The 14679-nt window shown below is 52.3% G+C and overlaps 1 protein-coding gene across 8 annotated transcripts in view; it reads right to left on the minus strand.

Annotated features, from left to right (window-relative positions):
• Positions 1-256: 256 nt before the first annotated feature.
• The window catches only part of PHACTR1 (phosphatase and actin regulator 1), a 521847-nt gene continuing 507424 nt past the window's right edge, over positions 257-14679 (minus strand). For all 8 annotated transcript variants that reach the window (XM_070778380.1, XM_070778378.1, XM_019986131.2 and 5 more), the window contains 5 exons: positions 14100-14155; positions 9540-9601; positions 5018-5158; positions 4146-4222; positions 257-3321 (listed from right to left, as the gene is read on the minus strand). In XM_070778380.1, coding sequence (XP_070634481.1) covers positions 3306-3321; positions 4146-4222; positions 5018-5158; positions 9540-9601; positions 14100-14155 — 352 coding nt within the window. In that variant the 3' untranslated portion in view covers positions 257-3305. The remainder of the gene's footprint in view (positions 3322-4145; positions 4223-5017; positions 5159-9539; positions 9602-14099; positions 14156-14679) is intronic.

Below are 14679 nucleotides of genomic sequence, written 5' to 3' on the forward strand. Positions count from 1 at the left end.
ATTTAGATATTCTTTAAAAGATGTTTAGAAGAAAAAAAAAAAAACTTTTGTGTGCTAGAACTTACCTAGAAAGTTCATCATGTATGTGCAGCATTCCTTCCCTTCCCCAGCAGTACCAGCTACATGAGGTGGTTCTGTGTTTTCATAACTCTTGTTCTTTTGCTGATGAGCTGACCTACCTCTCCCCCCAACCAATCTAATAAATTTTCGGTGGTTCCTGCTGGTTGTCAGTAAAAACACACAGGAGTCAAGGAAATGTTTTTTTTTAAGACTTTTTTTTTTGGTTTGTTTTTAAAGAAACTGCATACATCATCAGAGACAAACAATAATTTAAATACCATGCAGTTTCTGTCTGTACAAAACCTAGGCCATAGAGCTCCAGTTTAATTTGTATCCTATTTACATTGTCTTCCTCATACAGCCGTCGTCTGTTAAAGCAGAACACGGGAGCGCGCTCCGGTAAAAGACAAACTATGTACAGACACCCAGGAAGCAACCAGAGGAAAGAACCATGTGGGGGATCAACAGACAAATGGGAGGAAAAGTCGTCTAAGGTGACCTTCGCCCACTGACTGTGCACGGGGGGAGCCTGAAGTTCCATTCACCGAAGCACACAGCACGGTTTTCATTCGGCAAGTATAAATACACGTTCATAGGCAGGAGAAAAATAAGCTCAGAGATTTTCATCACATCCACCGTCACATCGTTTGGTTTCTCTAATCTGACATAAAGGCTAAAGTTTTACAGAGCTTTGAGGGCCTTTGGGGAGGAATAGGTCAGCGATTTCCAAGGAGCAGGTAGGCCCATGGCAGTCTCCTCAGTCCTGGATAGGGTGGGGACCTCGGGCAGTGTTTGACTGATCAGAGGGAAACGTTTTGATTTGAGAAATCTCAGGTTGTTCTTGTGCTAATGCAAATGACAAAAAGCTCAAACTAGCTTTTTCAGAAAAAAAGGCGCACTGTAAACCAGCCAGCCTACCTTTTTCCCACCTCACCCCCCACCGCCATATCAAATTGTCATTTTGGAAAGAAACACATTTTTTTTCAGTTGTTTTAACAATGTGGCAAAAAGGAAATTTGGATAGATTTCTGTAAACACCTCAAGATTTCAAGAAAGGAAAGACAGCAGAAGGTCCTTCCTGTGACCTACAGAGGTTGCTGAGCCACTTCCAATGGTCTCGGGAGAGCCCAGCTTGGGGCAGTGACACGGGAGGGGCACCCTTCAATTTGTAGGGAGTTACTTCCGGAAAAAGCTACTCTGCAGGAGCAGCAGAAACTGTGTTCAGTTTCTTTCACGTGCAAAGTGGCTGCAACAATGGGGCACTTGGGGTGGGAACCCGGAACCCCTGGCAGGCGGGCTGCAGGGAACTGGACTGAGGCATCATGTTCCCAAGACACTGAAAGGCCCGGAACCCAGGCCAGCAGAGAAGCCCCTGGCCTGTGTGGGAGGCGTCCAGGCAGGGGAATGAGGTCCCTTAGGACTCGCTCTTGGGCCAGGAGAAGGCTGACCATCATAACACTAGAAGCCCAGGCTCAGACCCTGGCCAAGGTGGGCACCTCCAGGAAAACGTGCCCATGTAGAGGGGTTACACGGAAGAGCCCCGCATCCTTCACCACACCATCTGCACATTCAAACGTCAGTAAGTCTTTTGGGAAGACACTGTTTACAGCCACGCTAAAATCCTGGCCACGTTTTCCCTGAACAACGCCTCTACTCACAGCGGTTAACTATCCGGATTCAACATTCAAAGAGAGGAAGGGGGTGACGCGTCCCAGGGCTGGGCGCCAGGCGCTGTGAGGAAAGCGTGTGCCAGCCTGGCACTGGCCAGTGGGCACCGCCTGGAACACCGCCGGAGCTCCCCTGCCAGGTGCATGGTGACACCACCCCGGGGAGCCATGAGGGCCAGCAGAGAAGGAGCCCGCCCTCACCTGTGGTGATGGCGGGGCAGCCCCAGGGTAATGTGATCCCACGCGGCTTGGGGTGGGAACTGGTTACCTCTTTTTTTTTTTTTTTTTTTTTGGTGAAGGCCAAGCTGGAATCCTTCTAAAGCCTGGGCCTGTGTGGTAGGGCTCCAGCCATCACCGGGAGAGCTGGTGGAACAACCAAGATCACAGCAGGAGGCCAGGCGGAGCTTCACAGCCATAGCCCGGAGGGGAAGGAAGTAGCTCGGGTGGCCTCCTACGGAGAGCGGTCAGGGTCTGGAGGGGTCCCTCCTCTGCCACACCCTGTCACTGTTCTCCTGTGATCACAGGTGAGGAGGATGGACAGAGATCCGACCTCTGTCACCCTCACCAGCCTCCAGAGGGGGAGGAGGGATGCTCCCTGGAGAAGCAGGTACCTCCTGGTGGGCGGGGCCGGTGCCTGCCCCGACGCTGGGGCTTCTGCACGGACACCTACGGGCGTGGCCAGCCTGGAAGGGTCTCTGGTAGTTGTGGAGGACCTGCTGGGGGCAGCCAGCCGTTCAGGAATGGATCCTGGCCTGGTCCTCAACTCAGAGGCCGTTAAAGGCCCGGCCACCCGGTCCCCAGCCCTGGGGTACATGCAGAGAGAATGAACATCAGCCAGGCGGTTGGTCACCCCAGCCTGGGTACCTTCCACAGCGGCATTACGATCGCACACATGATGCCACTCAGATAGCAGAGGCTGCTGGCATGCGTAAGATCCCCCGTGACTCTGGGCTCGTCTAACGACAGCCTTCCCCTGCGACACCAGAGCTTCCTGGAGGGCAGCTGGCTCGGCCCGAGGGGACAGGACAGGCACTCGTGCCTGCCTTCCGCACCTGGAGCGCACGCACTCTGAGGCCAGCCCGGCGACCACAGGCTCCCCGGGGAAGGGCTCTCCCCGTAGTTCACCGCGTGGGTGGTGCGGCCTCCTTCAGCAGCCTCCTCCGGTCGGGCGCCACCCCTGGGCCGCCTGCTTCTGCACAGTCGTCCCACGACAGATCCACCGGCTCGGTATTCTCTGGACTCAGGGGACAGACACTTTGGCGGTACAGGCTCGAGGGAGCCTCAGCGAACGCGGTACCTGCCGGCCTGAGGCCCAGGGCCGCTTTGAGCGCGGGCAAGTCTTCGGTGCCCCCGGCCCGGGACGGGGCACGGGCCCTTATCTTCGGCAGCGCCGGCAGCCATAACCATCGCGTTTTTGCAAGCAGAATCCTGTGTTTCCTTTTCTTTTTCTTCTTCTTTTTAAAAAAAGGCAGTTCATAAGATTTACATCATAATGGGGAAGTGAATAAATACCAGCACTTATGGTTCTTATAAATTTATGTTTTGAAGACAGCATAGCACTCAAGAGGAATTCGACTGTTAAGGTCGGTGAAACCTAGGAATACAAAACAACTCAGTCAGGACCCAGCGGCTGCCCATGGTGTCGGACCTGACAAGGCCAAGCTCTCCAGCCTCCATCCTTGTTTGTGACAGCCACAGGGAGGCTTAAATCTCCAACCAAAGGCAAATAAATCTCCACAGGACCCCTGGAGAACTTGAGGCCCATCCAGTGCACCCCTGGTTTTGGAGTTTAATCTGGAGCTCCCCAGGGGGGCCGCAGCCCAGGTAAGGAATCAGCAGCAAGGCGGGGACCCCCAAGCTCCTGTCCCCGAGTCAGGCACTCAACGTTCAACCAAGGAGAGAGGCAGGAGGAGGGAGCTGACAGCCTGTCACTAACCAGCCCCGTGACCTTGTGCAAGCCCCTCCAATCTGTCTGCTTCAGTTTCGCCAAGAAGCACCACACAGGACTGTCTGGAAAAAGGACACCGAACGGCAGGCGTGACCCCCACCTGGAAGTACCACGAGGATCTGGTACCCTGGCCTGGTTTGGTCTCTGCTGTAATCAGCAACGACCTTTCCTCCTCAGCTTATGTTTTCATAAATACCCATTCCGTCGTGGTCTGGCACTCAGCAGATCTTTAGGCTGCAGGCTCTGAGAAGGCTGCATTCAGCCCAGACCTCGCACACACTCCTCTACTTTCAGTAACCACGGTGGAACCTGGATCCCTCCACGTGGATCTTTCTTTTATCTTCCCCCCTCACCACACCCACCACTGCCCAGCACTTGTCCTCCAGAAATGGCGAGGATAGTTCAGTTCAGGGGTAAATATTATAATTTGAAGCGGGAAAGAAAAAAAAAAGAAACCTCTTGACACTAACCTTGTTAAATGCCTACTCAACTCGTGAACTTCCATTTCAGTGCTTTTAAATTCGTTCAGCTCCTTCCGAATGGCAGCCTAGAAGAAAGAGAAGCCCGTGAGTGTGCGGAGGAAGCAGACAGCTCACCTTCTATTTTATTCCTGAAAACGTCAGGAAACCTCTTCAACAAAGTCAGACAGGTGCGTAAAGTAGAGTCTCACCACTGGGAGAAAGAGTCACCCTGAGATACTCTTTAAAAAGTGGAAGTGTTAGTCACTCGGTTGTGTCCAACTCTTTACACCCCTGTGGACTGTAGCCCACCAGGCTCCTCCTCTGTCCATGGGATTTTCCAGGTAGGAATACTGGAGTGGGTAACCATTCCCTTCTCCAGGGGATCTGCCTGACTCAGGGATCGAACCCAGGTCTCCTGCATTGCAGGCAGATTCTTTACCATCTGAGCCACCAGGGAAGCCTCTTTAGAACCTACGAAGAATCCCCTCCCCCCCAAATCTAAGATACAAACAGTTCGATTTGGGGTTCTGCCCGGAGCTGTTCATCCGGGCAGCAAGAGGGCCCGTCCACCTGGCCCACATCCTGGGGTCCCTGGTGCACACTGAAAGGTCAGCCCCTGGTCTTGCTGTGGTGGATCTAAGCTCAGAATGCACAGTGACACCTCAGGATGGGTCCTTCCAGAGCTGGTGGGTCAGAATCCCCCAACCAAATTAAGGGAAGGAGTGTGGCCCGTCCCCGGAGCCTGCCTGCCAGGCCATCCGCCTCCAGTGCCCACCCGGGCACCTCAGCTCTGCTCCTGGGCTCTGCGCAGGCTCCCAGCAGCGTGCTAGAGACCCAGCGCTTGGTCGCGAGGCCTGGGCAGCCCTCCCCACCCCTCTCACTTTGTCGGCAGCGGTGAGGCGGGTCCAGGGCTTGTCGGCCCTGCGGTCATAGTCCTGAGCGTCGGCCACCTCCACATAGTCGCTGAAGCGGATAAGGATCTTCCTTTCCCGAAGCTCCTCCACTGTGGGCCTCTGGCTAAGCTGCGGGAGAGAGAGAGACATGGACGCGGTCAACCAGCCACGTTTTAGATCACTTGGTCCACCCGTGAGTGTACATGTGAGAACCCGAGGTGGAGAGGCGCAGCTGACGCATCACACACCAGTGAGGGCAGGGCCCCGGGGACCCAGGGCTCCGGATTCCTGGACCTGGGGCTTCTCCAGACTCTGTGAAGGAGTTGACTGTCTCGTGAGCCGCCTCCAGGACTATTCAGACAAGCGGCCAGGCTGCGGAACAACACTGCAGCGTGTCTCTCTGTGTGGGTGTGGTGGGTCTTCCCACATGTACCTGCCTTTCCCACCAGGTGAACCGAAACCGTACACAACAGGTTTGTATTATTCTGGATTCGTGAACTGACCTGTGTGTCAAATTTAGTGCTCTCTGCAAGATGGGTTTGTAATCTTTGTGTTTTAGACACAAAAAAGTACGTGCAAACTCTGGGGTGTGCAGGAATTAGGAGTGTGTTGATTTACGCGACCATGGAGACCCTGCCCCTCACTAGCTCAGTAGAAAGGTGCGCCCAAAGGCAGAGCGAGGCCGCGTTGATGCCGAGGAAGACTTGGGACGGGTTCTCTAGAGGAGTCTGCAGTGAAGGAATGAAGCAAGTGAGGCATTTCACCATCTCCCCTGTCACCTGCTGGCATCCTCCCTTTGAACTTTCACAACTCGAGGCCGACGTTTCTATTATCTCTTCCTGTCACTAGGTTTATTTCTTCTGGAGCAACACAGTTGCTCTCTCTCTAGGAGGCTGTCAATTCATGTTCAGCCAATGTTATTTAAAAGCAAATTTTCTCTAAGCCTTAGACTGTGTTTAATTCTATTAATAGAAGATGCGGTCAAATAGAATCTTAGCACAAAGGCCTATGAAACAAACACATGCAAGCAAATCCAAACCACCTCTGGATGTTCTGACTCTCTATCTTATGCAGCTGCCATACACCTTAGGCTGGTGCCAGAATGTTCCAGCTTGCTACCAACTGGCCTATAATGGAAGAACATAATTAGATGACTGCCTGGCCGGCACTGAACAGAAAGAATGGTGACACCGACTGCCAGGCTCCAGATGGGACCCAAGCAGCCTGCTGCTACCCCTCAGCCAAGGGAGGAGAGACCTGGGGATCACAGGTGTGTTGGGTGTGATTGGTCCCCAGTCTGGACGCTGCAGCTCCCCCTCCGAGTGGCTCCTGTCTCTCCTGGTTTCCCAGGCATTTTGGTGTCGGCGGTGGCCTCTTGCAGGAAACCCAGAGGTTTCCCGGGCTCGATGGTCAGGGTTTGCTGTCAGCAAAAATGGGGGTCTATCCTGACTCAGAAATGAGTGCAGGGAGCTTCATAGTGTCATTATAATACAAAGAGCCATTTACCATAATACGCTCAGTTGTGTCCTACTCTTTGCAACCTCATGGACTGTAGCCCACCAGGCTCCTCTGACCATGGGATTCTCCGAGCAGAATACTGGAGTCGGTAGCCATGCCCTCCTCCAGGGGATCTCCCCGACCTAGAGATCTAACCGGGTCTCCTGCATTGGCAGGTGGATTCTTTACCATCTGAGCCAATTGAGTACTTCATTATCATGATAAATGCCTGTCTGCATTATAAAGACTCCTACTCACAGCCCCAGTTTTTGTTTCCGATTGGTGAGGTTTACCCTGGGGTGCCAGACAAACAGTACCGTTTGTTCAGTGTGCCATGCAAGCATGGAATTTCTAATTTAAATTTCTGGAAATCATGGTCTGGATTTTGCTCATAGCCTGTCTATGGTAGAGTCTGGAGTGAACAGAAATCTAGAGATTGGCTCTGAAGGTAAGGGACTCTTTTTCATGCCTGAATCTGATGGGGATGAGGAACTGGGCCCAGGTGCTACCAGGGAATGAGCGAGGAGGGCCCTGGGTTTTCCTGCTGGGAGAGTCTGACTAACCACCACTGGGATTCAGTCATGAGCAAGGGCTCACAAGCCTAGCCATGTGGGCTGAGGAGAGGCGCTTTTGGCTCACGACTGGCTCTCACGACTGGCTCACTTCCAGGTAAAGTGAACCCAGGTTACCTGCCTGGATGCTAAGGAAACAGTCTCTGCAGCCAGAGTTGGTTTTCCAGGAATGACGGGCTGCAGAGGTTGGCAGCATTATGTTTCCATCTACGAAAGTGTCAGTTGCAAACGCTCAACAAAAGGGTACACGTCAAGACCCTAATCCCACTACTAATACAACCCGACCCAGGTAAAGTTCTTCCCTGCCTGCCTTCCAGCCAGCCTCCCTCCCTTCTTCTCATCCATCCATCAGGCTAGCTAGCAATTTTTTGGAAGTGGAAAACAGGCACCTACTAAAAGATGAAGCAATGATTTTTTAGGTTTGTCTCAATTTGGCAGAAGAGAATGCCTGGTCTGTGGCGATCAGCATCCGCTACTGTGTTTTCTTTTTCTCAGGTCTTGACAGAAGGATATGGAGGCAATCCTGGGGCTGAGGGAAGGTATGCCCGCCCCATCCTGCCCCCCGACCTCTGGCATCTGGTCTTGCTGCAATAAAGGCTCCTGAGGAGCAGAATGTGTCCAGGGCCAGGAGGTGGTACAGATTCCCTACCAGCTGCCAGGCCCCACACCTCTGTTCACAGAGCCAGATGTGAAAGCTACTTTCGGTCTCTCCCTTATAAAAAGCAGCCTAGCCCTTCCCTCAAGCTCATTATCTCTAATTCCCCGAGCCAGTCCCAGGGGATGGCAGATGCTGAAATTACAAGGCACTTTTCCTGGGAGAAGAGAGAGGTAACTGGGAGGAGGAAGAGGCATTTATCTTGAAGACTTGCAAGAACTATGGGTATTTGGGGACCCCACCCCCTCGCTCTCCCAGGGGAGATGGTGTGGGAGGAAACCCTTTTCTCTCACCCCTTCCTGCCAAATTATGCAGTTAGTCAAGTTTTCCCCTGCAAGATCATATACTTTTTTTTTTTTTTCCAAAGAGAATTAACTTCATGTCCAAATCTTTCCGTATTACTAGCTTTTAGCAAGAAACCCTCACGTTTAGGAGAATTGGGGGTGGGTACCAGCCGTCAACTCCCATGAACACTGCAAAAATCTGATTAAACGTTTGTTTCTGAAGGTCTAGACCTTTCTGTATCAGAAACATGGGGTCATTACCAGTCTCCTTTTGATACCCTCATCATTTCAAGGACCCACTTAGAACAATCTAATACACCTCTCCTGGTCCCCTTCGCTGCTCAGTCTCAGGAAACAGGGTGCCCTGCGTCCAAAGGCTAGGTGATCGTAAGGATGTAAGAACCAGACCTGGACCAGGGTGAGGGCACCTGGGTGAAGTGAGGGCCCGAGCTCTTGTTGTAGTTTCCCACCAGGGCACACCAGCTCGTCACCGGCTCTCAGGCCCTTGCTTATCTTACTCCTTTTAACTGGGATGGCCTTTGGCTTGTCACCAGATGTTTGGGGTGCTCCAAGGGGGAGAAAGCGTTGAGAAACAAATCATCACCTTAGTAACTGGTATGATATTTCAGGATCTCTGAATTTCTTCCGTTGCATAAAATGTCCATGGAGAAAAACCATTAATAAAAACTTTAAAAATTAATTTTGATGTGCCTCTGAACTGTCTTTAAGCTTTGAGTATCTTTCTCTCAAGATGGTCACTGTAGGAGAGTGATTAAAAACACTCTAGTCAGACAGAATAAAGTGTTTTCTGTGCCATCAATTATTAAATTTCTCAACATCCCCCAAGAATAGCCTCAAATAAAGAGCTTCGTATCAAAGAGGTTACTCCAAATTAGATCTGCCTGTGGGTCTACATTGCATTGCCAAGCCATCTATTTTGGGGGTTTTTATGGAAAAATATATGTAAATTCTATCTTCCTGAATTTTATCTAAGTGCTTTTCAAACATCTCCATTCGTTTATCAATATATTTGACATTTTCCTAATTAATTGGATTTAGCATAATAGTTCTTGGGTAGTAGGTCAGGAGCAGTATCGGGAGATAAGGAAAACTCGCATTTTCCAGGGTCATAGCAAATAACTGATACATTTTGAACTACTGATGTTGATAGTGAATTTCCACTTGAGAGATGGGATTACAGTGAATTTGTACCACAGAATATTTACTGTAACTGCAAATATAATACACCTGCCATCAAGTTGCTTGGAGGGGTAGGCCGCTGTCACAAAATGAAGCAACCTAGGATGTCACCAGCCACCAGGACCGAGGGTTGTGAAGCTGTGACCACTGGCCCCTGGAGAGTCGAGAGAGCCATGTGTCCTGACACCCGAGGAATGGAACCACTGATGTCACCTCCAACAGGCCAGGCAGTGGGCAAGGCCCACACCCAAGGGGCGGGCAGCCTCCTGTCCCAGCCCCGTTGGCACAGAGAACCCTCTCACCTTTCGAGTTAACCTCCTCTTGATCTCTCTCTTCTCCTCTTGTTCCTCTTGTTCATTCCGAGCTGAAAGAAATGAAGAAGCTTTAGGTTTTGGTTGCAGTGTCCCACAAGGATGCGCCCTCTGAACCTCCGCAGGTTCTAGGCCAAGCAGCTCACAGTCTCAGGAAGAGAGTTCCCCGCCCGGACCGCAGCCACCCTTCTGCTCCTGGGGACACTCTCCAAGTGCCTGCACTGTTTCAAACGGGTGAGCAGGTCGACCTTACTTCGCTTTCTTCACGTCACTTGGGGTTCCTTCCGAGTCTGCAGGCAGAGATGCTGGATCAGGAGGTGGGTCCTGAAAGAGTGGGTGCTGCTCACAATGACAGGCGCGTCCTCGGAGCGGGGAGGCGCCCTTCTCTGCACAAGACCTGGGCCTCGCTCAGCTCTGCCTCAGGCCTCACAGTGACCTAAGGGGTCTCATTATGAGGTGGTCCGGGGCACCCAGTGCCCCGCCTGGAAGGAACAGAGGCCAGACCCCCACAGAAACAACACGAGGCGCAGCTGACGCCAAACAGAGGCTGGATCTGCAAAACGCTCACCTTTCGCAAGCACTGATTCCATCAATTCTTTGACTCTTCCAAGAAGTCCACAGAGCACGTGGGCGGCCATAGTGTGGGGTACAACAGCCTGCATGTCGACTTCTAAGGAGCGTCTTAGAGCAGACTTGAGAGCTTAAACGTTCTCAGCACAATGTGGGGGGTGACTTAGCATTAGGTGTGTGCAGGTAAGAGGGTCTGGGGAAAGGAGCAGAGACGTGGTGGACAGAGAATGTGGGCACATCTAAGTAACCGGATGACGTGGGTACCTCACTTTCCTCCCAGGCCTTGGGATGGAAGGCCGGATCGCAGCCCAGTACTGTCTGACTCGAGGAAAACCATGAACATCAGACTGGGCCCAGTGCCCCTGCGTCTCGTCTACTGAACTGAGGATGACTTCAGACACAGGCCACCATGGAGACTTGACTCCGGCGCTGTCTGCATCGGGAGGGCCCGTTTGAAAGCACTGATGTAAATGATGTTTCCGTAGAGTCAGATCTTTAAAAGTGTGACCCCCTCGTGCCTAGAAGTGGGGTTCCCCCGCCCCTCCTTCCAGCAACCGCAACCCTGAGCCAATTCACACTGCAAGTGGCATTGCCTCCCACCAGGAGGAACAAGGATGAGTCAGAGCACGACTCAGGCCTTCGCGAGACACCCCCAGGGACACGCTGTGGCCACGCTGACCACCTATGAGGATCAGGATCGTGAACGGGGCAGCACCAGAAACGCCCACATCCGGCCCTCGGCTGAGGTCCCCAGGGGTCCCCGCGGTCCCAAACCCCACACCAGAGCGCCCTCCTTTGAATTGAAAGGTCCTCCCTCCCCTTCCAGAGTTCCTTTGAAAAATGTGAATTTCTTCAGGATTAAAAACCCATTCAACTAGTCAGCCATTACCACCTTTGTATGAATGAATCTCTCCGAGATAAACTGGGAGGCAGCCAGTTAGACCCAGAAGAAGGGTGTCCCCACCCCCACCACCGACAGTGCATTTGTGGATGGGAAGGAGGACAGACGGAAAGGTCTAGAGTGGATGGTGAGTGCCCAGGAGGCAGCTCGAGGGCACTGGGTTAAAATGGACAGACTCACAGCGTATTAGAGCCCGCAGCGGCCCAGGAGACCACCTAGGTTACTGCTCTTTGGCTTGGAAATTGACAGACAGGCCCAAGGGAACTGAGGGGCGAGCTGCACACTCCAGGGCTAATACGTTAGACACATGGTCCAGCTCTTTCTCTTGCTCAAACACACTGCCTCTTCCCAATCCGATTTTGCTTGGGGGCCAGCCCTTACTGGTTACTTGCCTCGGACTCCACTTGGGGGCCTCCTCATCCTACAGGCCCCCTCCTGGGCCATGAAAGTCAGCACCCTGCCCTCTCATCTCCTACATGTGTTCCTGAGGTCCCTCTGATGGGTGGGGGCCCCAACCTATCACCAGTGGCATCTAGACCTTTAGTTCAAAGCCATTTACAAAGTCAGGGTCATGAATTCTCAGGCAGTGGGTACCAAGACAACCCCATTAGGCAAGTGGAAAAAGGGAGACCAGGAAAAGACCTCGAGGTCATCACTGCCGCCACCACCAGACAGCTCATTGTGTGCTCAGACGGGCCTGATGTCTCACTGGCTGCCCCCAGTGGAGCAAGTACCACCCACAGGGCCGGGCAGGTGGGGGCTCTCAAAACTCCAGCACCGCCCCCAACCCCAGGCTGCCCACGCTGGTGGCCCACCCTCCTTCAAACTTAGAGACATGCTGCCTCCCGTGATTGAAAGCCCAGATGATAATTCTCAGAATACACCATTTGAGGGTATCTTCTGATGCCACAAAACAGTTTTTGTTTCACAATCACAATCGATTTTAAAAAAGAAAAAACCCTATTTCAGAAAACAAAGTTTCAGAATGTGGGAGAAAGCAAAGAACCAGCAGGAAAAATAAATCTCCTTTCCAAAAAGTTTTGAAACTGCAAAGTGACGACCCTGTTTGAATTTGGTCAGTGGTCCTTCAGTTTGCAGCTATTCAAACAGGACATGATGGAAGAGGCCAGAGAATGAAAGGGAACCATGGGAGTAGCTGGGCGCTCTTTGCTCCCCTGAACCTGAGCCCATAGGCTTACGCAACACAAGCAGCCACCTCTACGACCCCAGCATCTTTCTGGAGGGTGAGAAGAAAGCAACTTGAGGGCCTGCTCATCGTCTATCAGGGATCTGGGCAGATGAGACTCAGGAGCTGGTGCCTAGGGAGCCAGGTGAGCTGGGGACTCCCTGCCTTCTCTTTCCAAATCCTCTGTCCCCGCCGACAGAAGCACGCATCTTCTGAAACCTGAACAAGTCCCCAGAAGGGTTCAGCTTCTTCACAAGTAAGAGTCGGGTTAGGGACCGAGGTACAGTGTAACCCGCCAGAGCACAGTCCTTCAGCCAACCACCGAGGCGTGTGAGGCGGGTGGCGGGGCCGAGGAAGGAGCAAGCATGCTCACTGGATCTCTGAGTTTAGACATCAGTGGCCACCTGTTTGTTCTTCCCTCTGATGTGGACGATTTTTAGCGGGTCAGGTATCAAGTGGGGACAGAAAGGGAGACACAGAAGCCAAAAGTTTCCCCAACCAGGGAAGTCATCTGAAAGAGTTCTCAATCTGTTTCGGCTCAAAGTAAACTCTGGAGAAACTCTGAAAGGCACCCCTGGGTTAGGAAGAACATAATCATATACGCAACCTCCTAGAGATCTGGGGAATAGATGAGGTGCCCTGAGGCCCGAGGAAGGTCAGGGCTGAAGGTGCCACCCTGGAGGGGCGAGGGAGTGGCCATAGCCGAGAGCAAGGGGCAGGATGTGGGTGCAGGTACAGCGCGCAGGGGGGATGCTCTGGGCCACACCCCGCACCCCAACAACACAGCCTTCCCAGGGGAAACTCAACAGCCAGCCCCACGACACTGACCAAGTCGCAGGACCACAGTGAGGAAGGCAAGAAAAGTAAAATCAAGAACGCTTTTGTTTGGTTGTGGTGGAAATACCCAGTCACCCATGCAGAGGCCTCACGTGACTCGTGTGTGTGTGTCGGGGGGGGGCGGGTTGTGCGCGCTTTGTAAAACTGCATAGATCATATTTCTCTTCTGGAGAGAGAAAGGGATGGGTGTGTGGGGAGAAAGGGTCTGAATTAAACTAAAAACATCTGTTGACCATCTAGAGGGCAGTGCTGATGAGAGTATCCTGCAATGAAGCAGAGAGGTTTTATTTTTCAACTATTGAATATCTCCCCCCCTAAATTGAGGAATGCTGGTTTGTGTCTGTGAGATGATTTCTTTTAGCATTTTTAAAACAAATATTTTAAGCACCACATGGATTTTCTCTACACACTCAAATTATCTGTGTCCTAAACCAAACAAGAAGCTCGTTCATTTTTTTTCTGTCCACAGATGAGAGTGACAGTGAGACTTTCTGGAAAGACAGCTTCAGTAGCTACTCCAGCAGCTGGCTACGGGAGGCCCAAGACGAGGCCAGAAAGGATTTCCACTGGAAAATGCTTTCTTAGACTTTCAACTGACTGCTCAGAGGGAGGGGGGATTTTATCAGCAGCAGCCAGCTGCAGCAGAAAGTCATATCCTCTGGTTCTAGTTTTCAAATGGCTATCTGCCCTATTTTAGCCATCAGTATCATATTTGCGATTTCTAAGCCAATTTGACTTTAAAGGCAACCCCAGCTCTCATTTAACAAGAAGTTATCTTGCTTGAACTTTCCAGCTTCTCTGACTCTGCAGCCCACTCAAGGGCAGGCTTTTTCTTGGAGACCCTGAGCTCCTCATGAACCAAGTAGATTCGAAGTTGCTTTCTCTGTGAGGAGGCTGTCTCGGGGGGTCTAACACACAGGGGTGAAGCCTCCAGCACCAGTGAGAGTCTCGATCCTTTCCACACAAACACACGGGAGAAGTCCAGTGGCTTGCTGTGATATACCATAACCAAAGCGATCATGAAACCTCAGCGTTTGCCATGGGCTCTGTCACTTACGTTTCAAAATGTTCCTCTGCTCCAGCTCCTCCGCAGTCGGCCTCTGGCTCAGTCGCCTGCGGAAAAAATCCAGGCAAAGTTTTTGGACCATGTCATAGCCTCCCTGGGTCATTAATCTCCCCGGCCGTCGCAGATGCAGGAGGCAGAGGCAGAGGCTGGGGTGCCTGTTCCATCCTGTGCTCTCAGAGACTGACGCTCACCACCAACGTCGCCTCAGTTCCTCAATTTCAAGCCCAGGAAAGCCACTCGATGTGATGTCACGTGGAGCTGACCCTCCTCCCTCCGGCGGCCCCTCCCCTGCCCTGCTCCCCCGGCCTCCAGGCCCGTGAACTCTCATCACAGAAGTCTCATTCTTTCGCTGGGGCCTCCTAACTTTGAGATCATGGCCTCTGCCTTTCTCCCCTGACCCTGAGGCTAGAGCTTGCCTCTTGCCATGTCTGTGCAGACTCAAAGTACAAAGAGGCTCATGGCCCCGGGGAGTCGGGAGAGAGCAAGTCTGTCTGCAGAGAACAATAGCTGCTCTTCTGGTCCCCACCCATCGCCACCAGAGCCTCATTAGACACGGGATGACAGATGAAGA

This window comes from Bos indicus, chromosome 23 (genome assembly GCF_029378745.1).
Source record: "Bos indicus isolate NIAB-ARS_2022 breed Sahiwal x Tharparkar chromosome 23, NIAB-ARS_B.indTharparkar_mat_pri_1.0, whole genome shotgun sequence".
Taxonomy (NCBI): domain Eukaryota; kingdom Metazoa; phylum Chordata; class Mammalia; order Artiodactyla; family Bovidae; genus Bos; species Bos indicus.